This window comes from Manacus vitellinus, unplaced genomic scaffold, assembly GCF_001715985.3.
Source record: "Manacus vitellinus isolate BGI_N305 unplaced genomic scaffold, ASM171598v3 scaffold_3_pilon, whole genome shotgun sequence".
Classification (NCBI taxonomy): domain Eukaryota; kingdom Metazoa; phylum Chordata; class Aves; order Passeriformes; family Pipridae; genus Manacus; species Manacus vitellinus.
This window is the reverse complement of record NW_021940535.1, coordinates 27513381-27537907: the sequence shown is the minus strand read 5'-3', so window position 1 is coordinate 27537907 and position 24527 is coordinate 27513381. Positions and strand designations below refer to the sequence as shown.

Sequence of the window (24527 nt, the reverse complement as noted above, 5' to 3'; positions counted from 1 at the left end):
CCCTTCCATGCAGAGTAGCCTCTGATTTAAAACCAAACCAAAACAACCACAGCAGCAATAACAAACAACAAACCCAACCAACCAAAAAAAAAAAAAAACCAAAAAAGCAAAAACAACCAAAAAAAACCCAAACCCCCACGCAACAGAAAACCCCTAAAATAACAACCGAAGAAGACTGAGAAATTAATTTCCTATGCTCTTACTGCTAGATCCAAGTGAGGTATTTCAGAGTGACAATTCTTAGAGTATAAGATACTATATTAATTAATACTCCCAAAACATCTTTGAAGGAGACTATTTAGGAAAGTCCTCAGTACTATTAATGTGAGCACTGAATAGGGCTGTTTATGGGTGCTATTACCTACAATACATGAACTGAAGCTAATGCTCTTCAGAGGAGAAAGTGCAGCCATTAACAATTCAAAGATTTCCTCATAATACATTTTGTACACATTGATCTATTTCCTGCTATTAAAAACCAACCAAACAAAAAAACCACAAAGAAAGCAAAAATATTTACTAGATGATACTGTCCTGTGAAGATGGATTTGAAGCCCAAACCAGTCAGCTGTCAAGGGCAATAAAACTCTAGGCACTGATCCCTCGGGAATAGTCCCAGGTAGCAGAAAACCCTGAAGACAAAAAGATTCTGAGCAAAGAGCTCTTTGCAGGGAACTTCTGGAGAAAAGAATCGTTTATGTTCTTGTATCCCAGTTTCTCCTAGTTTCTCCCTTACAGCAGCCCACTGTAAGTAAAGTAAGCAGATCTGGGCTGACATGGATACGAAATTTGCACTTTCAGTGAATGTAATATAAAGGTTTATACTGTAGCTGGTGTGTGAGAAAGTTAGATGGTGTAACCTTGGAGAGAAAAGGCTTAGTTTTTTGTCATGGAAGTCATATCCCTGAAGCAAAATTTGTACATTGTCCTAAATCTGTAATCTTAACTCTCTCAAATGGATTCTGAGGGGATCTGCCAAGCCCTTATCTAATTTCATCTCTGTTCAGCTACCGATGCAAATGACCTGTCATGGCAGATGAAACCTGAGCCCCTTTGGCTGTATCACAGCACGTGGGTCTTGCAGTGATGCCTCTCGACTTTGCTTCACAGTAGCATTACTCCAGGCTGCCCAGTTGCTCTGGCCAGCAAGAATATACACAAGCAGATACAGCTCCTACTAAAGAGGTAAAACCTTCATTTTCCTTCCACTTGTGGTACAGCTTGAAAAAGAGTGCTTTTTTGTATGTGTTTTTTTGGGTTACACTTTGCAGGAAGCTATTCTAGGCACTGGGAACAGACCCTCCTCTCCCCTTCCAAAAGAATAACCTTACTGCAGGGGCCTCTCCAGTCCAAATGTTTAGGAATCCAATACACAACAATCTTGCAGAAATCAGCTGCCAGATTTATTATTCTACCTGAAAACCCCAAACAAACAAAACAAACAAAAAAAACCCCAAACCCAACCCCAAACAAACAAAAAAGTGGAATAAAAATAGACTTTAAATAAACCTCTTAGGTACATTTTAAAAGGGTTAATCAGTTCAGTGAAAGACTTTTTTATCTTCTGCTCAGAAATTATGCAATGTTGGTCTGACTGCTTGTTTTGTTCAGTGAGTCACTACCATATACAGATAAATATATATATTTCTTCTTAAATATTACACATTTGATGCATTTTTTAAATCTTTTTTTTTCCTTTTTTTGTCCAACCCCTTTCCCAAATACCCCCATCCTGCCACAGGCAAGAGGCGCTCCATGCTGACATTAAAGAAGCAAAACCAATCCAAGGACTTTTCATCAAAGCATGTTTCATTTGAACCTTATTTCAATGGAAACCACAATTTTTTTAAACAATATTATCCAACCTTTTCCCCTTGATTTTTGCTAGTTCTGCAATTTTAGACTTCTTTTTCTGGGTTGATCACCAAGTATTTAAGTGCCATTGAGACTTACGGATGACAGAATTAGGTGACATATTAAGGCATATATACATTCTCATAAACTATGTTGTCTTACAGATCTGAGTAAATTAAATACCCGCCCAAATGTTTTTTTATGCACCTGTGGTTTCTAGTGACCACTGCTTCTTTACTTTTGATTAACTGCATATTAAAATATTCATAACTTAGGTAGTGTCTTAACTGACAAAGGATAGAAGATTAACCCACCACCTAGGATTGTCTTTGAAATCCATCCATTATGATGAAAATTATTCTTGTTTTTTTATGGTTATGTATTCATTTTTCTCTCACTTCTTGACAATATAGGAAAATGAGGTACTTCATGTAACACCTATTTAAATTTCACTGGGCAAAAAAAAGAAATCCAGATCTTACCCCCTCTCCCTTCCTTCAAACTACAAATTATTGTATTTCAAAAAAGGTGCTCATAAATATTTAAAACTTTTGGGATTCTGTCAGGGCCTTTTTTTTGTTTGTTTTACATACAGAATAGCAGGTGTGGCTTGTGTTCAAGATTACCCCTCTCAAAAAAATAAAACAATTTGAAAAAAATAACAAAACAACAAAAAACCCCTCAAAATTTAAATTGTCTTCCAAGCATATCTGATCACATTTACATTTAGTGTCCAAACAAGCTGATTGGTAACACCAGTGCCAGCACTACAATGTCATACAGCAACTTCATGGTATTCTTTGACAGTTCGTCTCCGTTCCACCAAAAATTACAAAAGGTTCTGCAGAGCTTTCCTTAGCAAGCTGAAGCTTACTAGTCATTTGTGGATGCGCATAAAAGCTGCTTATAGCACAGCTATGGCGTAAGCTATTTTCTAAGCAATAAATGGTTCAAGTCATCTATTTTGTCCTGAAATGCTACCTGTAGTTACAGCATTGCTTATAAATGGTCATAGTAAATTCAGCATCAAAGAGAATATTACAGAAAAAGACAGCAGCAGAAGCATTAGCATTATCTAGTATTTATATATGTTATCAACATAACACAGCAGTAAAAGGTTTAAATGCATATTAATGGGTACCGTGTCTAAAAATTTACTAAAGTACCTATTTAGTGTATTGGATATTTTTCTCAAGGAGTGCCTGCTGTGTCTAAACAGCATAATTAGATATGTGACTTAGTACAGTTAATTCCTATTGATTAAATAACTTATTTATGTACCAAAGGAAATGGAAGGATACAAAATGTTTTCTCCCTCCTGATCACGAACCTGTATTTAATGCTGACATGATCATCAGAAAGCCTACCACATGTAATTACTACCCTGAAATGGATCTTAAAAAATCTGAGCCATAGAATGGGTCATATATGTATAGCAATGTGGCACCAGATACAGCATGCAGCTTGCAGTCTGAAGTAAGGGATTTTGCTGCTTGGTGACTGTACTTAGAGCCCCTCTGTCACTAACTAGGATTTTATTTTGAGGCCATACCCCCCTCCCCCCCCAAAAAAAAAAGAGAAAAAAATAGGAAAAACTTTCCAGATATCTGGTTATTCTCAGAGGCAAGGTACAAGATCTGCCACTGGAAGCTTCGAAATTAAATGCTGTAGTATATGCTTTGCTTCTCTTTTATTACTGCAGAAAGACAATTAAGAATGGCAAGAAACAAATGCCCTAGGCATGCTTTGCTGATATCATCATAAAGTGGTTATTTTGCACAATGAGAATTAACTGTACTATGGATACCCAGAGAAAATGTACAATATCTTATGCTGATATGAAACAAAACAGACATGATATAGCTTTTTTGTACTTAAAACCTGTATGTTCCCTTCCCAAACTTAAGTAAAAAGCAAACCCACCCTTTTCCTCCTTTTACACAGAATAACGTTTAGGTTCCAACCCACCCCTTTCAAATAAAGTGCGCTGTCCATGGCAGACCATAGGAGTAATGCAACAGGAAAAGCCCCTTTTAGTGTACTATTTAAAAAACAAACTGAAGTCGATTCAGCTTTCCTCTGGGTCTTGTGAAAGAGGAGAAGCTTAAGGGAGGGGGAAAACATCCCCTTCACTGTCACTGCTGTTAATAGACATAGCCTTCGTTGTAGGGGTGGGTGTTGCAGCAGCCACCATCCTGCATGTAGACCATGCTCTCATCAAAGTGGGACAGAGGCACAGTGTCCTCCTCATTGATGTGGCGTTCCATGTCAGTCTTCAGTAAGGGGCGCTGGTTGTCCGGAAAAGCCATGGAGAAAAGCGCTTCAGGGTCACAAACAAACTTGTAGACGTATCTTTCTCCAGCCACCTTAAGACAACAGAAGGGGGGAAAAAAGGTGCAGTGTAAGGCCTCGTGTTTTGCAACTCCAAGTTCAACAGCCTTGTGAAAAACTCACCTTTGTTACACAATTAATAATGTGACAGCAGAACTCATTAGGCAATGACCTGGCAAAGACAAGAGGGACCCGCCAAAGCAGACTGTGCGGAATGATCTTGATTTTGCCACATGCAACATCCTGTTGGAAGATGGACTAGGTATTCTACACTAAACATTTGTTTGCAATCATTTCCTATACTTAACCACAAATGGAACTGTTCTTATTGGAAAATGTAAACAAATTGTCACTACAGTGGTAAAATAAAATTACACACACTGTGTGCGAAGTGGAAAAAAGAATCACATTGCATGACAGAGATCTGGATTTCACTTTACACAGATTGATTCATATTTACGTACAAAAGCACTCTAGTTATGGTGGATGCTGATTGCACAGGCACAGCGTAAGCAAATACGTAGGCTAATATGTACTTAGCAATTGCTCATGCAAAGCTGGGACATTTAGATTTGCTTATGGAGGGGCAATTTGTCCAAAGATCGTAAAGTTTTCCCTTAATCAAATGTCTGTGTTTCAATTTCCTAAAAGCTAAAGAATAATAAAAACAACACCTATTTGTTGTCTTATTAAAAAACCCAAACAACAAACAGAAGTCCATACAGTGTCTTCTAAAGCACCTCATTTTAAAAATTGTGCTTAAAAATATGAACCATGTTGTATGCTCACAATTATTAAAATTATTTAAAAATAAAGATCATATTGCCTTCTTGCAACCTCAGCTACCATGGCACTGAAGTGAGTGAATGAAGATGGAAAAAGTGTCACAAACTTAACAACTCTATTCTTATGGGTGTAAAATAGTTTGAAACACCTCCTTAAATTTTCAGCTTATTTATTCTACAAATAGAATTTGATGGAGGCTATATCTGCAGTAGAATTTTTTACATCAACTTTGACAAACTATAGGCTGCATTCAGAAATTAGGCTTTTGCATAACCTGCTATCATTGCTTAATTTAAAACACAGGAGGGAAAGCATGTATACAAACTTTGCACTAAAGAAACCTGCTATGAATCTGCAATCCCCATTAGTTTTTAACATACATGAACTGGTGAGATAGATCGATCCTAGGACAAGCCTCAAACACTGCCATGTCAGAAAAATAAGCACACAAGCTAGCTTTCAATTTGTGTGTTAAATATGTTCTTCTAGCTAATAAAGTAGTAGCTTAAGCGGTAGCAAGCTACCTATCAGAAGTATTTGTAAACTTTCCATATTAAATGGATGTGCGGGTTGGGGTAGCATTATCAGCCTTCTGGTATTTCGAACCCCACTTTTTCAGCTTGCTTCCCTCTCCTACTTTTTCTTGCCTCTCTGCTGCCTTTGAACTGCACTGGCAGCACACTTGCCTATGCAGCTGAGCTGTAACCTGCAACAAGAACTCCTCTGTCTGAAGCACCAGCCAGCAAGCTCAAGCATTTCTGCTTCTCTTCGACCGGACCCGGTTTCCAGTCCACTTTACAAAGATTCAATGTATAGTTACATGACACACAAAAATGAATAGGGTGCTGTGCTACTGAAAAACCATAAGACAATACTAGCCCAGATTGTTGTCCAAGTTGACTCCTGGATAGTGAAAAAGGAGTGCACTACAACAATCCCACAATCTAAGCAAGAGAACTTGTTAGACTTCACAAAACCTACTGGAAAAGCTGCCCAGAGTAACTTGAGCTGACAGCATTGTTTCCGTTCACGGAATTGGCAAATGGCAGGTTTAAACATGTTAATCATCACAGGTCACAAAACTAATGTGAAAAGAGATGGAATAAGTACTACAGCACAAGGTGTTCATTATGATCTTTGATCACACCTGCCAATTTTGTAAATAAAGCAGACAGGTCTCTCCTATTGATTTCTAAGTCAATCTACATAGTACTACATAGCAAGATTTAAAAATATACATGTAAAACAGCAAGCCACAGTAGAAGAATGGATTGAATACTGTCAGCAAGACCAGACTGTAATATAAAAATTATTGTTAAATATTTTTCCTAATTTGGTCTATTAAAATATTAAATTTCAATTAAAACCAGTATTATTACAACACTACTGGTAAAAATATTAAAGTATTTTGTATGTTAATAGGTGTAAGTTTTCTCCCCTATCTTACTGAAGTACCCAAGCACTGGGTAGCTAATTTAGATCCACAAATAATTAATCGTACTGTACTCTACTATTTGCCTTTCCCAGCTGCCAGGAAGCTCTTTTGGATATTTTTGAATGTTACCTCTTTCCCTAAAATCATGACACGCATTATGAGAACTAAAACCACAGACACTTTTTACATAGGAAAAAAAAAAATCTTAATGCATATGCTGGACCTGGTAGGTAAAAAAAGCTTAGTGTTTGCCTAAATAGATGAAAAAACTACATAATGCAACAAGTTATGGATTAACATGCAAGACTCCGGTGAAACTTAATACAAAATTAGCTACTCACCTTTTGCATGATTCCCTTTTCATAATAATAGCGAAGCGATCGGCTGAGTTTATCATAGTTCATAGCTGGCCTATTTTTCTGAATCCCCCAGCGACGTGCCACCTGCCACAAAAATGGATTAGCATTGATTTGTTAAATGCATTTAACAAGCAGATCTTATCATCAGATACTTTATTTGGGGATGCAGGAGGGAGAACCCTGCAGGTGCAACAAATAAGAGAAAAGGTTGCCATGACCTGAATTTCCCATGTAGTACTATGATTTTCAATTGGAGACACATCACCATTAAACCTGAAATCGGCTTACTTATTTGCAAATGTGGTGGAGGGTTTTTATTTTGCTTTTTAATAAAGAAAACCAATGAAAAAATAAAGCCAAAGACGGACAAAAAATATTTAGCAAGTTTCACCAGAAAATTTTCACAAAAGATGAAAACTTATCTTTAGTTTGATACTATGGATAACTGTACTATTCCTGTTTTTTCCTTGCTGTCAGAAAACTAAGTTATATTAAACACACATTCATGCACATGAACACTTAGTTCAAGAACTAATACAGATTGTACTTGGAATGACAGCAATGTTGAGATTATTAGGAGATACAAGTCAAAAGCCAACTCCCAGTCTTAAACATTACTTCAGCAAAAAAAATGAATTATCTGAGGAGGCAGAGTAATCATTTGGAAGAACTATATGGTGGTATGAAGAATGGAACAGAAATTTCATAGTTGCAGTTGTATAATTTCCCTTAAAAATAACAATAAAAAGTGAATTGCAAGTAACTTAGGCAACCGTTCCATAGAGAATTATATGCCTTTTGCTCTGACTTATGATTCCTACTTGCCTTTACGCTTCCTGTTTTATCTACAGATAGTTCTGGACAAAGACATCCTTTGTTTAAAGAGCTTAACTTCTTATTCCCCACCTGAAATGATAATCAGCTGTTGATGACATTTCAATTACTGTCTGTAAAAATGACTATCACGTCACCTGAGGGAAAAACCAGTCAGAGCTGATGAACTCTCTACAGTACATTTTATAAAAATGTTCGAGAAGTGCATATGCATACAGCTCAGGAAAAAGGACAGAGCAGCCAAGCAGTTTCTCTGCAGACTGCTCTACAAAACTTTCCCTTAGGTGTCCGGAACTTTTTGATGCAAGCCATAGGCAACAGGCACCACTGAGTATTGAAGGGGACTCATCATCATGACTAGGCTTTGCGAACGAAGATTTGGGGAGGGCTCTACCCACATTTGTTACAAGCACACTGGTGGCTAAAAAGGCCAGTAAGAGATAGACACATTCAGTTGCAAAAGGCACAGCAGAAAGACTCCTTAGGTGGGATACTCTGCAAGACACAATTCTTTCTGAGTTGTCTTTTCTCCTCAAGAGTGATCCTGCATGCTTTCTCAAAAGCATCAGCAGTGTTAAAAACACTGTGTCTTCAGACTTCCCAACTGGAGGAACTTGCCGCTGGCTGCTGCAAAAGAGGAGCCCCGAAGAGAAGATACAAGGACTCCCTGAAACAACATTTCAGTCTGAAGGGGACTAAACAACAGCAAATTCCATGATTTCGATCTCCATATAATCTCTAAAATTTCTTTCAAAAGTACTATTTCCTTTCAGTGGTGCAGCTTTTCAGGCTTATGTAAATTATCCTGGCTCTGCTAATTTCAGCTATGTTTTAGCTGTATTGAAACACACCTCCAATCATGTCAATTTATTCCAGCTGCAGATCTGACCTAGATGCGTAACCTTGATTCACCTATTCATCTTCGCAACACATGCCTGCATCATTCTTTGTCTATTTCTTCCAAGTTTTTTTCTGCATTAATCAGAGTCCTGAATGTCCCCAACATGACAAGCTTGCAAAATAAATAAATACACAGTAAAGATAACTACAACAAAGTAATGGTTAAGAATATGCTCCTTTTTTTTGTGTGGTATTTTGACACTCCTAAACAGGTAAGCGGGTCCAGAAGGAGTCTTGGTAAGCAACTCTTCCTGTCTCAGAACCGCACAGCATTTACATAGTCTTGCTCTGTGGAAGGGATTCAGACTTCTACCCTTCTACCCCACTTTCCTGCTGAAGGTTGCTGTCCCTGTGACAAGGCAGCATAAGTGGACCTACACCCAATTCTCAGCCTCCAGAGTTCACACACACTTACTTTCTGAATGAACTATGGCACTCCAGGAGCTGATACATATTCATTTTTGTTGTCACCCTTTCTACAAGTGAACAAACCTCCAGCAAAGAATGAGATGGAAAGGTCATGTCATTTACATCCTAACCTGCCACAGCAGAACCAACAAGCTCTTTATTTCCCTTCAATTTACACTTGGCAACCAAGAGAACCGTGCAACTTCCTATAGGCTATTCTTATTTTAATTGAGAGATTCATGACATTCAAATGAAAACAATTTAGGCTCCTTTGTAATCCCTAAAACTACTCAGGAGTCGGGCAAATTTTAAGTATCCTGCCTCCTCCAGATCTCAGATGCAGTGCTGCTCAAAAACAAAGCAACTTCTCCATAGCCAGACAAGCAGATGACCTGTTTAACTTAAATTAGAATATCCAGTTCTTCAGGGAATTACACAATAAGGAAACCTTAGGACTTTGTTTTGCTACTTTCCTTTCCTTAGCTAATAAAATCTATAAAGTTTTTGCACCATCTGCTGGAAACCATTTTTCAATAAAACTCCTAAATCTTGAAAAAATTTGGACATAGACAAAACTAAGAGGGTAAAAAATACAGAGACTGAGAATGGGGGGAAAATTGGATATGTTATTCACCAAAACCAAAGCCTTTCCAAAGATTTCACTCTGTTCTGGGACAGGTCACACAACTGGGCAATCCATGTAGCCTGCTAAGGCTGCAGACTTGCAAGTTTCAATATCAAATCAACTCGGGTTGTTCTAAGGTCAAATCCTCAGATGCACAACGCCAGGATCTGCCCTATCACTAGTGAGGGGAATGCTCAGACAAACAGGGGTCGTTGCAGCAACCTGCTCTTCAGCCAGACCATGTCAGGAAGGAAAGGGACATCAATCCTATCAGGGGACATGAATCCCCAACTACTCCATCATCCCCATAGAGCTGTTAGCAGACAATGTAACTAAAATGCAAGAAAGCTTTCAGATTGCTTATACCAGCAGATGGGTGGCAAACAGCAGAAATAGCTGGTGGAATGCAGAACCAGCCATACACCCCCAAACATTCCTACTCAGCTCTCACTCAGAGAGCATTCTGTCAGAAAATTTGCTGTGGTCTTCTTTACTACCAAACCCTATTCAAGGGGCAAAAAAGTAAAGCAGAGTGATATTGCTTTTTGACAACCCTAATTAAATCCTCCACATCAATTTTACAGTAAAATTCACATACACCTGAACTTCCAAGTGTTCATGACTGTTGAGAATACAAGATAGGTTATGTAATGTTACCTAGTCCAAAACTTTTTATGTAATAAAACATTCAATTTATTCCTTTTTATCCCACAAGTGAACTAAGTCATGCTTCAGCAAATGTCCATGAACACAAGTAATTTTATCTATCCCATGAGTCCTTCATGGTTCAGGAATGCCATGCATGTGCATGACTGTTTGCAAGCCTACAATCTAAGCATGCACTAAACAATCTAATGATACACATAAGCAGGAAGATTCTGACGAAAACCCTAAATAGAGAGAAATTTATGCAATTTTGATGGGATATTACTGCCTAAAAATCTTAACCTTCTCCTTTGCCATCTGTCAGACTTGGGGCACTTCACTCTACAACCTAAAAGCTCCAAGTTCTCACATCTTCACATTGAAGAATATTTGGTGTTGAAAGACTTTTAAGGGAAAAGCTTTCAAAGGATATTGGAACACAGCTCTATCCATAAAGTGGCTCTGAAAAATCTGGGCCCCACAATTAATGTGAAGTATTTGGTAACTCTAGTACTTGCAATACTTTTATTATTTTGTGGGAGTAGGAGTCAAGTCTGTGCTTAACCACACCTGTCACCCTTGTAAAGTGTTACTGAAGCAAAATACTGAAGAAAAATAAGGCCCAAGCCCAAAGGAGCACAATTCAATTTGCAGGATGGGGCAGTGGATGCGAGGGCATGCTGTATGCCTAACCCACCTCCTCTGGCTCAATCAGCTTGAATTCCATGCCTCGACCAGTCCATGCTATGAAGTGAGAGTTTGATGGGTCATCAAGAAGAGCTACCAAGAACTGCCACAGCTGAAGCGAGCCTCGCCGTTGGTATGTGGGTCCTTCTCGGTACATGCCCGGTTCCTGCTTGACATCACCTGCACAGAACAACAATATCAGGTAAGCACTGCGCAAAAAGCATCACCACAATCACTCACTTTGTCAGATAAACTGGCAAAGCTGTCATTAGGGTTAATAAAACAGAGGGAAGAAACAGCCAGCAACATTCCCCTGTTTGCTGGTGACTTACAATGACATGAATATACTCAAAAGCACATAAATTCATTCATGATTTATGGAAGTCTCACTAAGCCTCTTCCCATGTACTTTTGATACATGCAAATCTCGCTTGCAAATCACTTTGTAATATCCTCTGCCTGAAAGAGCATAGACTACTTTTGAAGCAACTCTAATATGTGAAGAACTGTGTTTGTGTACTATACTTTGCACAGACCCCAGTTTTGATAATGTAAGGTAGGCTTCATAAAGCTGCAAAACCCTACTGAGTGAAACTTCTTTTGTATGCAAATGCTTCTAAAGGAAAATGTGACCAAGTATTTGACTTGGACTTATACAGCATGTGCTTTATGTACAGGCATGTAAATCCTGCAGATGTGTGAGTTCCTCTGTGGCATACTGAACTTGCATATAAGCACATATGACTTTTCCTCATATCTACATATTAAATTAGTATTCCCCTAAAAAGCAGTAAGTTAATTTTTCTAAAATTTTAAGTCTAGAGGAACCTTTTAAAAAAGCAATAATAACATTCTACTAGCTGTTCCACAAACTGCCAATGAAAAAAAACATCCCTACTGTCTTTGTTGTTTTTAAATCATATTCATACTAAACCACTCGTGCAAACAACAACAGCTGAAAGGTTGGATATTGAAGCAGACTATTTTTTGCTCCACACAATGACTGCAACCCTTGATATACTGGTAAAACTCCTCATTTCAACTACAAGAACGGTGATACCCTCCAATAAACAGTGTGACCCATTTAATATGGAAAGCCAGGAATTTACATTCAACCACAACATTAGGATGCTCTGATGGCCATTACAGAATGGCTCCATGGAATGAAAGATAGAATAATAATATTAAAAATGGAGCACTTCCTTTTGTGATAAGGAAAGAAAACTGAGTCAATAGCTGTGGAAAACAAATAAATCAACACAAGGCTTTTTGGTTTATGTGAGGTTCAGGTTCCAGTCCTGAAAGGCCTTCTTTTTCAAGGACAGGTTTTTTTCTTTTAATGATAGCTGAGCAATGCACAAATAGCAAGTGCAGTATTACAGAGGATCAGATTCTTTGCCTGTGCCGATCTTTGATTTCAAACAAAGCAGCTGAGAATCTACTTCTGAAACATCAAGACTAGTCCTGAGCTCATCCAACTTTTGCTGTACTGGCCAGAATATGATGACACATCTGCTATTTTTTTCCTCAAAAGTCATCACACTATAAGTATAAACACACGTATTTGCATCATGACATCAATCTTCTAGAGAGTACAAGGTGTTCTCTCACTGAATAGTCATAGAAGCTAGCAGCAGACTGCTTGCTTTGCAAGCACACAAATATTTCCCAACATTTATTTCTTTTACTTTACTTATATTTCTTTTTCATTTTCATTCCCCTCTCTGTACAAAACCCAAACAAATCAAAAGGATTTTTCAAGGAAGATATGGATAAATGCTACTCCTGATGAGTTTTAACTTCTTGTAGTACAGGGTCTGATCCCCATTTTCATAAATGTAAATATGAATTTGCCACTGGTACTCAAAACACATCAGACCCACAATCATTTCTGGGGGCAAAAAAAGCCTCTGACTCGATGTGATTTAAAAAAAAAAGAAAAAAAAAACCCAAACAAACAAACAAACAAAAAACCCCCCACAAAAAATAAAAACACACAAAACCCCCAAAACCCCAACCCCCCCCAAAAAAAACAAAACAAAACAAAACCAAGCTCATATTACAAAGCCAGGGTATAAAGCAGACTTCCAATAAATCATCGTTTCAGTGAATGTGTTGATGCAGTGACAATGCAATACTGGCTTAAGCAATTTTCTGTTAGGTTTGATATTGTTTAAAATTATCTATTTCTTACTAACCCCAAAATACATGTGATACTGTTTGAAGAATGTGTAATTATTTGGGTTACTTTCATTTCAGAGTCTCCAAGTCTTCAGCATACACAACAAATGCTGCTAGACATGCAATAATTTTGTAATCCATAAGTGATTCTCAGGGGAAAACAAACAAAATAAAGCAGGAGAAAAATGCCAATTCTCCAGCTCTACTTTTAGCTATGGTCAGAGAGTTGTTCACAAGTTTATCAGGAAGTATCTGATGTTTCCTGCTAAAATAAATAAAGCACCATTAAAAGAAATAAATACACTAACACAAAAGCTATACTAACAACACTACAGTAACGTACATACACTAACAAAAAGCCACTCTAGCAAATTTAAATAGCTTGTCTCCAAATTACTTCCCAAAGCTGCAGACTAACAGTGTTAACTGGCAAGAAATACAGTGTCCATCTACTTTGCTTATAATGAAATAAATCTGAAATCAACTGAGTTACTTCAGGAAACTGATTTTACGTCAGAGTAACTGAAGATAATTTGGACCAATACATTTTAATTGATGTCAGAATTACTCTTAAAAAAAAAAAATCTGTTGTAATCGGTAGTGTTGTGAAAAGAGCATTGATTTGTTATCAATCCCACTGAAAAATAAACCACTAGTGCATTTAACCTAGTGGAAATACATTGACATAAACCCAAAAATGCCCTATACACTCACTCCCCACTATTCATCCCTTCAGTGATAGCTAGACAAGAGGCTTAATCCTCAATTAAACCAAACTTGCTGCTTTCTCTGCTGTTTTGTAAATTATAAGAACAGCTTTCATTAAATCTCAACAAGTGCTATGTGATCATCAGTGAAATGGAAATCCTCCTATTACTTTTTTAACAGTACAGGAACTGAGCTCCTCTGCCACAACTCTGGATACAGCATCTTTTGCTGGTAAAAGTCGAATGACATCCTATTGAAGAGGAGACTTTGGTTTCAAGAGACAAAGGTCAGCTTTGGTTGGGCACACCGCAAACGGTGTGTTAAGGAATCCTAAATTGGAATGTTACTGGGCTTTTTTGATCAGCAACAGAGAAAAGTCCCTCATCTCTTTCGTTTTCATCTCCCTACACAAGAAAAAGAGAGATGTGTCATACATACCGTCAAACTTCTCTGGAACAACGCAAGTGTCATCATAAAACTGCCTAGGTCCCTTTTCATACATACAGCCTGTAAGTTAAAAAGAGAGAGGTGTTTATATAAAAGATGCATGAAGAAAGAAGAGATCATGCCAGGAATCAGATTAATATCCCACATCCTTTACACACTGTCCAATCACAATATTTTGGCCTCAGAACAGGGGTGTTTAATTAATGTTGTTTTCCCAAAAGACTGTTAATCTCTACCTGCAAAAATGAATAAGCACCCATTTTTTTCTATGATTTGTTCTAAAATGTTTGTCTCATTTTTTGTTTGAACTAGCATGGCTTTGACTTTTAGCCATTAGTTCCTGTGGGTCTTCTCCCTGCAAGAGTAAAGAAGTATTACTTGGCATTTCCTCCTCGCACTCACAGAAGTCACCACCACACACTGCCCTTGATATTTCTTCCAATTAGGATAATTTTGTAATTTTTTTTTTCATTAGAAGATGCTCTCTGTAACCCAGCAGTCTTTCTAGCACATTCTTTTGTAAGCTACTATTCCCTATTATGTTAATGTTTCCCTTTATCAGAACTGTGCTGCATACCGGTACTGGTGCTCTCTCACCAGCGCTACTTAGTGAGACAAAACATCTCCTCCTCTCCTGCCACTCTCTGACCCTTCTTTCGACTGTGTAAGTACTACAGAAGGTTTTTTCGTCATAATGTTGCAGTGTTTAGTTGGGTTGGTCTCCCACTGTGAACCTGAGGAGGGGGAGGCCCATCTCAAAATCATTTTTTCTAATATACTGCTTCCCGGTTCCAGAGGCCTAAAATTGCATATTAAAAAACCATTTTGTTTAATGTGCCCAGATTACCAAACAATTCAAAATGCTTTGTGTGACTGCCCTGTCCTGCCTGTTATTTACCACTCTATCTTTGTGCCATAAAGTTATCTATTAACTTTGTTCCGTATCTTTACTGAAAATGTTGAATAGCAACACTCCTGATATCAACTCTTATAGAACTATAACAGAAACAATCCATTCAGAGATGATTGCTCAGTGACAGCCACTTCTAGATCTGTCAGTTGGCCAGGTCTTAATGTATTTAATGTGTACTTTATTGATAGTGCTTTGTGCTAACTTCTTAATCAGAATGTAATGCAGAGGTAAACTGAATGCCATAGAAAGTCTAACTATATGATACAAGTATCTTTATCAATCAAACTTTTAATCTCAGCAAAGAATAGAATCAGATTTGACATGACCTTTATTCCATAAAATCATGTTGACTGATTTTCAAATACAGAAAACAAATATTTAGCAAACATCACTGATTTTCTATGTCATTCATTACAATTTTGCCACCGTCAACCTCCTATGAGTGCATAACATGGCTAAGATTGGTTTTCCCCTATCTGTGCAATGATTAAAGCCCAAAACCTGTTGGCATTAGCCCTGCAGTGTGTGGATTTTTCCCTGTCTTTCAACTCCCTTATCAAGCTTCTATACTTCATATAATTTCAAATACCAAGACTGTTAGAAATTTCCATCTCCTGTTTCACCTTTCTCATTTGACAATACCTTCTATTTCTTTTTTTTTCTGCCTTTATTCCACCCCAGAAGCAGTTGGGCTTTTAGCCAGATGTGTTATCTTTCCAGTTATGTCTTTTCACTAGTGAATGAAGTCTTACTAGAAGGCTGTGAGTTACACATCTATCTGGATTCTCATCAATCTCAAAACAAAATTCCTCAAGTTTGTGAAATTTGACTCTTGGAAGAAAAACAAATAAACCCTAAACAAACAAGCAAAAAATAATATATTGACAAGACAGATACACAAAAACAGAGGAGTGGAGGGTATAACTTCTCTTTCAGTGGTCTTACTTCTGTTGGCCTTCTTATTTTTAATACATATAAAGTGCTTGTACACAGAATTATTAATTTTGACAATTACCTAAGCTCTGCACTACTGAAATCACTGGGAGGTTTGGTACTAATCTCAATTTTGAGCCTAAAATGCAACAAAATATTGCAAAAATAATAACAAAAGAAAAAGCAAAAAACTTCCACTGAATTTAAAGTATAAAATGGATTACTTAAGACAGTTAAACTGAGCCTGTCACACCAATAGCCTGGAAAATATCACTTGAGCAGAATGGCTGAAACGGAAGGTTTTAAGCATCTCTTCCTTTCAACTGCTAAAGGCCTTTAAAAGCAGTGTAAGTTTATAATATAATTGCTTCTATCCTGATCAACCCATGGCACTAAAAGAAGCTACTAAAAAATCAGTGCATCAGAAACTCAAGACTGGAAAGGGAACGAAAGATGACGTGAGTCTTCCCAGAAGCAGAATTAAACCAGTGAACCCCAAATCCCCAGGCTTTTTAATTTTTTACATTTCTCTCATACAAAAGTGATACATAATAGAAAACTTAACTTCTGTTCTGTTTGGGTGAGCCAGGAAGCCTTCTTGCCTCATGTAAATGGAGTGGCAGCTAGGCACTTCTGAAAGGAGAACACGACAATGCAAGTCAAAAGACTGTCTGGAATTAAAAGTGTGCAGGTTATCAATAAGACAGGCTGCAGGCAGAATGGCAACAAAAAAGGATGCAAGTTACAGCGAGAAGGAACTTGTCAACAAACAGTCAGCATTTCAGAAGAGTACACACAAGGCATGGTGAAAGAGAAAATCACGATATGAGGATCCTAGACCCTATCTAACATAGGTTCTTGAGCTCAAACCCTTTTGTAATAAACTTTGCTAAAAAGCTGACTCCCATGGCAATTTCATTTTAGACCATTTGCAGACCAAAAAATCCACACCACAGACCACAAATATTTTAAACCCTGTGCTTGTATATCTATCTTTGTAACTAATTCAACTCAACATTTTTAATCAACTATACTGAAAAGCCTGCCAATCACACTGGAGACTTATAAACTCTGCATTAACTCAAGGTATGTCAAAGTGAATTTAGATTACGATATTGCTTTTTAGACTCCGGTGAAGGATTTAAAGGGTTAATGAAATTTTCTGTGATTGCTAAGCATTTTATCTACGAATTTAGATGTATCTGTGTCACTCTCCACTTGCACATCCTCAAACAAAAATGACACCTTGCCCCAAAAGATTACTGCACATATTCTAAGTAAAACCGGTATTTATTTGCTATTCTCCACCTCTACTCAAATCTGCAAGAAGAATGAGAAAAACCAAACAGAACTAATGAAAATGGTGTTCTGTAAACATCTCATTTTCTTCCCCGTGTCTTGCACTGTCCCCAGGTAGCCACATCCTGTGCACAGGGACTTGCAAACTGTCTCCCCTTCTAGACCAGGTTTAACCCACTTCTTGGATATCAAAAGTTTTGCTTAACAAAGTCTATTTGATCTTGTGATAAACTCCTACCCTAAGCTATGCAATCTGTTACCAGTAACTTGTAACTGTTAAAGAGATGCAAACAGAGGTCGAAAGAGCAGACATTATTTTTCCAACACTGCCTACAGACCCTTTCAGACTGTGATTCCAAATTTCACTGTTCACTGACTAGGGATGAGTATCAAAGATTTGGCAGGATAAGAAAATGAAGTTTTACACTGACTTCACAAAACAAGTGAAACACAGGGCAGTAATAAAAAGTTTCCTCTAAAAGCCCACGGTCTCTCTTGCACATCTGTGCCAAACTCCTCATTACCTCCTCTCTCGATGAAACACTCAGTGCCTGCATCCTCAGGCTTTGACAATCTCCAGTGTCTCAGGCAGCTATTCTGAGCAACCACAGGAATCAGTGACTCAGTGATCACCCGAGTCAAGTATAGCTCTACAGACTAGAAGTCAAGGCTACAAGCAGTGGTTCACCTGCAAGGAATCATTCATGTTTCCAAGAAGACTGCATTTTAAGGAGAATGGAAAAATCTACGTAAAAAAGAGGAAGTTGTAGAACTGAAACAGATGCTATTTTCTATTTTAGGTAAAAATTCTCTAGTATTGGCAGCAAAGCTCTTTTTGACTCATGAACTCCACTCCTGCAGAGCGATACAGCAGAGTATACAGAATAAAGAATTATGCACGCATTCAAGAAGTTGTCTTTTTAGCCAATTCAGGGTTTCATCCCCCAAGCTCCTAAGTCAAGTATAATTAACATCTGGAGTCTCTTTAAGGCAAGCATTGTTTGTACCAACATTACTTAATCTTCTGGTTAGCTTGTGCTTAAACAGCCCACAGAAGACCGAAAAATACAGCAAGGAAGAGTTTATTTCTCGTAAAGTAACTAGAGTCTTGTTATCCTAAAGTGCTATCAGTTAATTTATGACTATCAGAGTGGGTCAGACTCTAATCAAATTGTAGAAACATTTCCAAAGTGATTATTCAATCAAATGACTAACATGGTTAATTAGGAGCCATAAACATTGCTCTGAAGTTCATCAAAGTAATGACTTGCCCAGAAAAATTACTGCTAATTAAATTGCCTGCTGCTTTCATTTCTACCTTATCTAATAAAAAGTCCAACCAATGAAATTTAGTATTGCAGTTTTAAATTGTACTAAATGCTTGACTAAGACCCAGAAGTATTTTTACAGGCTAAGTGGAGCTACTTCAAAAGAAAACATTTTAGTGCAGAAATTACAGAGCAATTATATGTTTTCTTCTCCTTAAACCATTGTTTCAAGACAACAAATAAGACAGAAGCAGACATAAAATACTCCCAGGGCAAGATCCAAGTGTTTGAGGTGACTGATTTATGATCTGTTATCAATTTTTAGTGTTTGAAGAAAAATGTGTCTGGATTTAAGACAAACAACGAGCTCATTTTAGACTGTTAATAAAGTAATTCCCATTGTAAGGTTGGATCCCTTTTAAAAAAGCCCCAAAACTAACTAAAAATATGGAAACATAAAAAAATTACTTATCCGTTACTATTAATTTTGAGTACTTAGAGGTCAGTCTTCATTGCTCCTCTTATTAACAGAAATGTAGCAGTCATCTTAAAACAATGAATATACCATGAAACCATTTTTTTCCTAATACGTGCTGTTTTAACATTACATGTAATCTAGACACTGCAGAAATGCCTTCTCATCTAGGACTCTCACAGAGGAAAATATTGAAAATAAGCTCTGCTGTGCCTTCATCAAAGTACATCCAAGCAGAAAAAGCCCAAACAGACTTCGTCAGGACAAGAAAAATCTGCTATTGAATTTAGCAGTCACAGGTTCTAAGTTTCATTATCAAGTAAGACACTTGAGTGGTCCCTTAGTAAGGTAGTATTTCGTATTAATTATCATGTCAGAATGACAACAGAATAGGAAAAAAAAAGAGAGAAGAGAAGAAGAGGAAGGGCTAGGTTTTCCCAGTTCTGTATAACTCAAAGCAGGTAAGGAATCCTTAAATTGTCTTTTCTGACTGTTTTCAGGAGATAAGGACCAGACTTCAGACCCACAATCTCACCTAGCACAGAAAAAAACCAGAATTTCAGCCTGTGTCCTAATCAGGCTAGACATAGGGAACACAGAGCTTTTGCAGGCAAAGGGATGAAGTGACTGCCTGTCTTCTAGAAGGTGAAGTGACTGTCTTCTTCTGAATGGAGCAGAGCAAAGCAGGAACTGAAACGTGAACCACGATTTATTCTTGTTCCTGTTTCTGACCCTACACAGCCTTCCTAACTGAAGGACAGGTTGTTATGTAACACTCTAACTCTGAATTACTTTTTAGTTCACTTTATCAACATTACTTGAAGATCTGGAGGCACAGACACGTGCACACGACAAAGCACAGTGTGATACAGAGGTGTTGCATCATGTACGTGCATGTGCAGAGGAAGAGATGTGGAGACGGAGGCTTACAAGGCGTGTGCCATCTGAAACAGGGTGAGTAAGAAGTTAACTACCTGCCTGGTGTCACTCTGCATGTGGCACCTCAGGTGAACACTACAGTGTACTGAGAGCAGCTGCCTTATTCAGGGAGCTTGTGAACAAGTCACTCAAGTTCATCAAACATGCCTACTTCCCTGCATGCTTAAAGTGATAACACTAAAACTGGAACTTTCTTACTGTTTTCCTGCCTACTTTTTCTATTTACACTTTATTACCAAGTAAATAATATTAAAAGTGGTTCCCAAAAGAAACTTCTCAAAGGAGCTGTTTTCCAAAACTCTCAAGTGACTCCAATGGCAGTCCCAAAATTTAACTTACACCCTGTCTTCCTTAATTCTTCTTTTGGTCTGAAAAGTAATTATGTGAGTTTTGGCTCCTATTTCATCAATTCACAGTTTGTATATCTATACAGATAGACTTACATGTGTCCCTTGTGTTCCCACAGACATGCAGCACATACAGATTCTTTACCTTTGTGCTGTTGGGTACAGAAGGGCACACACAAGCCTCTCAGGCAGCTGGGACTAACCTGGCTCCCAGGTGTCCCTCACATGCATCAACCTGACCCTGTGCTACACACTCTGAGAACACACCAGTCATCCCTTTGGTGCCTTACAGAGCTTCACAAAGTGCTTACTTGCACTTCTCGGCTGTTTGATGCAGTGGGACAGATTTTTACCAAGTGCAGAGAAAAAAGTAGCCTTTTAAAAATAAAATGTTCAAGCTAGAACGCATCATACTTTTGGCATCAAACTTAAAACATCACAATCACACTGCAAGTAACTTTTCTGTTCATGGATTTTTAAGAGCACTGACAAACTGTTTACAAAGGAGCGCTTCATCCACCACTGAAACACTTTTAGCTGCCTGGTGGAAAGCAGCTGTTTCCCACTGAGAAGCTCTGACCAGCTCAAGGATGAAGAGTAATACTGAAATCACCAGAAAACAGGACCTTTTTAGGCAAGAAAGGCAATTCTTCAAACTACAGTGCAACAAGTGGTTAAGGCAGCACGAGGTATCACTAAGATAAATGCATGATCTATGTTTTGCAGGGAGAAGTACCAAATGATTGTTTTGGATCATGAAGCCTAGAATTTTTTACACCTGCAGAATACATTTAGATTAAAACTCATAAGTCTCTCCAAAATGAGGCGGTCAGATAGAAATACTTGAACTAATTACAATGTCCTTATACAGGAATTGCTTAAGTGTCTTACACTACTCAAATGCTGGTGGATCAAGTTTTAGTTCAACCACCTTTAAAAGCACTATCCCCTCAGAAGCTATGTAATGACAACGAGCCCTACGAATTGGTAAAGCCCTGGTAATACAAAAGGCACTATTATTTTTTCAGTAGCAGGTTCAGCATGAGAAATGTAGATGCACTGAAGTTACAGGGGTGAAAACAGACAACATCTACTCTAAAAATCAATCTAAAAATTAAGGAATCTTTTCCAAATCATGATGCAATTTAAAAACATTCAGGATGGAAGGTTTTATTCATCATTTTCTCTGTCACCAGCCTTTGCACCAGCAATCAGGGGAAAAAAAAAAATCTACAAGTATCTGCACTCTTAGATATACACAAACACTTCCTTCGAGAAAATAGCTAACTAAAATTTGTTAAGTTTAATTTCTTATACCTCACTTGACAAAAACCTACCAGAGAATTAGATTTGGCCCCACCAGCTCATGTCTAAGTGGAATTATTACAAACATAGAGAAAAAAAATCTTAAGCAAACAGCTTCCTTTCCACAACTCTGGTTTTTAGATCTATGACAACATCTAATGCATTTTGTGAGACCAGATGTCAACAGCCTGTCTAGGCGATGTGTAACTTTTTATACAGCAGAACAGGAAAACAAAGGCTCATACATTCAGTTCTGAATTGAAATTCCACATGGAGCTGATCTTTTGAGCATACTTTAAAATCATGTATTTGCTTTTATTAACCCCAGTAACTGTAAAATATATCTTAAACATCACCCTCTTTTGAATTCAACAAAAGACAGCAGTATTTTCTTTCTCCCTTGCTCCTTTTGTTGGTAATCTTACTGCAAAAATGTCTGTGTTGCTTTTTCTCCCCCACCCCATCCCCTGCCTGTAAAATTGAAGTTGGACAAACACTGCACGGCTGAAGTGACATATTTGAATGGAATTCAGACCAACCAGTTCCTGTTTATGTTTCTGATTTGAGAATGTAGCCTTCTCATTCACTATACATTAGAAACACACCAAGGCCATAAATGGTGTCAGGTTGCAGGCAGGCAGGGCCAAGCAGCATTAATCATTACTTTAAGGCAACTGGCAAAGGCAGCAGCTGAGGGAACACTACACCCTTCAGCTTCACATAAATGGACATTCCAGGGTTTGGTGTGTGTGGGTTGGCTTTTTTTTTTTTTCCTTTCAGCATCCATTTTATGAATGAAACTTCAGGCTGCACAGAGTCCATTCATATAAAAGCTATGCTCACAGTGCTCAGTCTCTCGGGATCAATCGGTCTTGGGCAAGGCTGATGTGATTGGTTTAAGGCAGGCTTCAGCCTTCCATTACTGATTTAAAATGCAGCCTGTGTCCATTTGACCTGCGTTAATGCACAAAGAGTAAATCCAGACTGCGCTCTCAATCCTCAAATCAAATCATTAGCCAGTGCCACTTACTGTAACTGTAGATTTACAGGATATTTATCCATTTCTTTGAAAAACAGGGACTGCAGGACAATTTTTCAGATCATATTGTCTGCTTTGAAAGCAAAAATACATGTACAGTCTCCTGCCTATACACTCCCATTAAGTTGGTATTCAGGTTTTCCTTTGTCCGTGAAGATAACATTACAAAATGAATTCTATTATAACTACAGATTTATTTCGGACAGAATTAGTGAATAGAGAAAATCAGCTAGATTGGAAGCAAGTAAAGAGTTAAAATTCTGCCTTTCATAGCAAAGTTCTGAAGTCCAGGTTTTCCAAGTTCCCCCCTCAGAAGCTCTTATTGTCTACGATCACACCATCCAACAGCAGATTTGTTTACGTATTTTTAGAGCAAGTACAAAGTGCAGTGCAGCTTAACTACCGAACAAAATCCATACTCATTCACTGAAGTAGCACAGCAAAGACAAGCTCCTGAAACACAAGGATGAAATATTTTAAACCACAGGGAAAACTGCAAATCTACAAATGAGGAGGGGAGACTTCTTAAACTGAAGGGCAAAATCCCTTCTCCCCTCTTGCCTTTATGCCATCCAGATTTTCATTCAGAACAATTGTACCTCTGCGTAAAAGAATTTTTTTAAGGTCATAAGGAGATGCAGTTTTGTGATGTGTATACTAAAGCACCATATCCAGGAAAAGGATGGAGTAAGTTCTGTTTCACAGAGCATTTTATAAAACTGTGTTCAAATACTGCAAATTTTTGCAGCCTGACACAACAACAATAACAAAAAGAAAAGGAAAGAAAACCCAGAGAAAATCAGAGGAAAAGATTATGCAGCTGGAGGATTTATAAACAAGATCCAAGATGTCAACAAGCCACACTGACAGAGCATCCATGCAAACCATCTACAGAGATTTAGAGGTGGTACGTTAATATCAAGAAATTGTTTACGAAGAGGTGTAGCTACGAGCAAGGCAGTGGAACTGATCAAAGAGAAAATTTAGGCTTATGATCAAGAAATATTTCTTCACTGTGAAGTGTATTTGTCTGTGAAATAAACTCCCAGGGGGAAAATTATAGTAATAATACTTAGCACTCACACAGCTCTTTATGTTTTCAGAGCACTGTACAAAAATTAACCAGTATAATCAAAGACAGTAGTAGAAGCACCATGAGTTGTGTCACTTTAAATGCTGCATTGGTCAAAGCACTAGACAATATCCTGGAAAAAGCAAACCTGCACTGACTCTGACTGACGGCTAAGATTTCCTTTTTCTCTTCATATTAACATCTCCAAATGTCCAAACTTTGCCTTCAAAAGTACAATAGAATATCCAACTGTTGTTTAAAAAAGAAATGGAAAAAAGAAAGGCAATGTGCAAAAATATATACTCTAAAGAAATAATTATTTTTTCCCATTGAAATTTCAATTCAACGCTTTCCTTTATGCTATTCTGCAAACTTCCAAATTTAGGAATATTTCAGCTGATGCCTAGAAAAGAATGTGCTATAGGGACCTTTTCCCACATAAATATGCATTGATTTGCTTTCAAGAAACACCACATCATGTATTTGAAAGGACTTGTGCATTTTATTCTGTTCCCGATCATTAGAATGCTAACAACATTCCATATAGGAGCAAACTTAGGAAGTTAATGTGTCACAATTAAAAACTTCCTGCACAAACCTGATACAACTCCTTTGCTGCAAATGAATTATGATAAAGCCTTTTGCTTTGGCACTGTTGCCTTCAGTGCACAGGTCAAAACTGTTTGGGGAAGGGAGAGCCATGCTGTAAACAGCTTTACAGGTGGAGGCCCTGCTTA

At 37.8% G+C, this 24527-nt stretch overlaps 1 protein-coding gene across 6 annotated transcripts in view; it reads right to left on the bottom strand.

Annotated features, from left to right (window-relative positions):
• Positions 1–1788: 1788 nt before the first annotated feature.
• Positions 1789–24527, bottom strand: part of ETV1 (ETS variant 1) — a 64637-nt gene continuing 41898 nt past the window's right edge. For 5 of the 6 annotated variants that reach the window (XM_029961808.1, XM_018075682.2, XM_018075683.2 and 2 more), the window contains 5 exons: positions 16611–16679; positions 14192–14260; positions 10875–11044; positions 6748–6849; positions 1789–4220 (listed from right to left, as the gene is read on the bottom strand). In XM_029961808.1, the coding sequence (XP_029817668.1) occupies positions 3999–4220; positions 6748–6849; positions 10875–11044; positions 14192–14260; positions 16611–16679 (632 nt within the window). In that variant the 3' untranslated portion in view covers positions 1789–3998. The remainder of the gene's footprint in view (positions 4221–6747; positions 6850–10874; positions 11045–14191; positions 14261–16610; positions 16680–24527) is intronic. The other variant, XM_029961809.1, reaches the window with a different exon arrangement.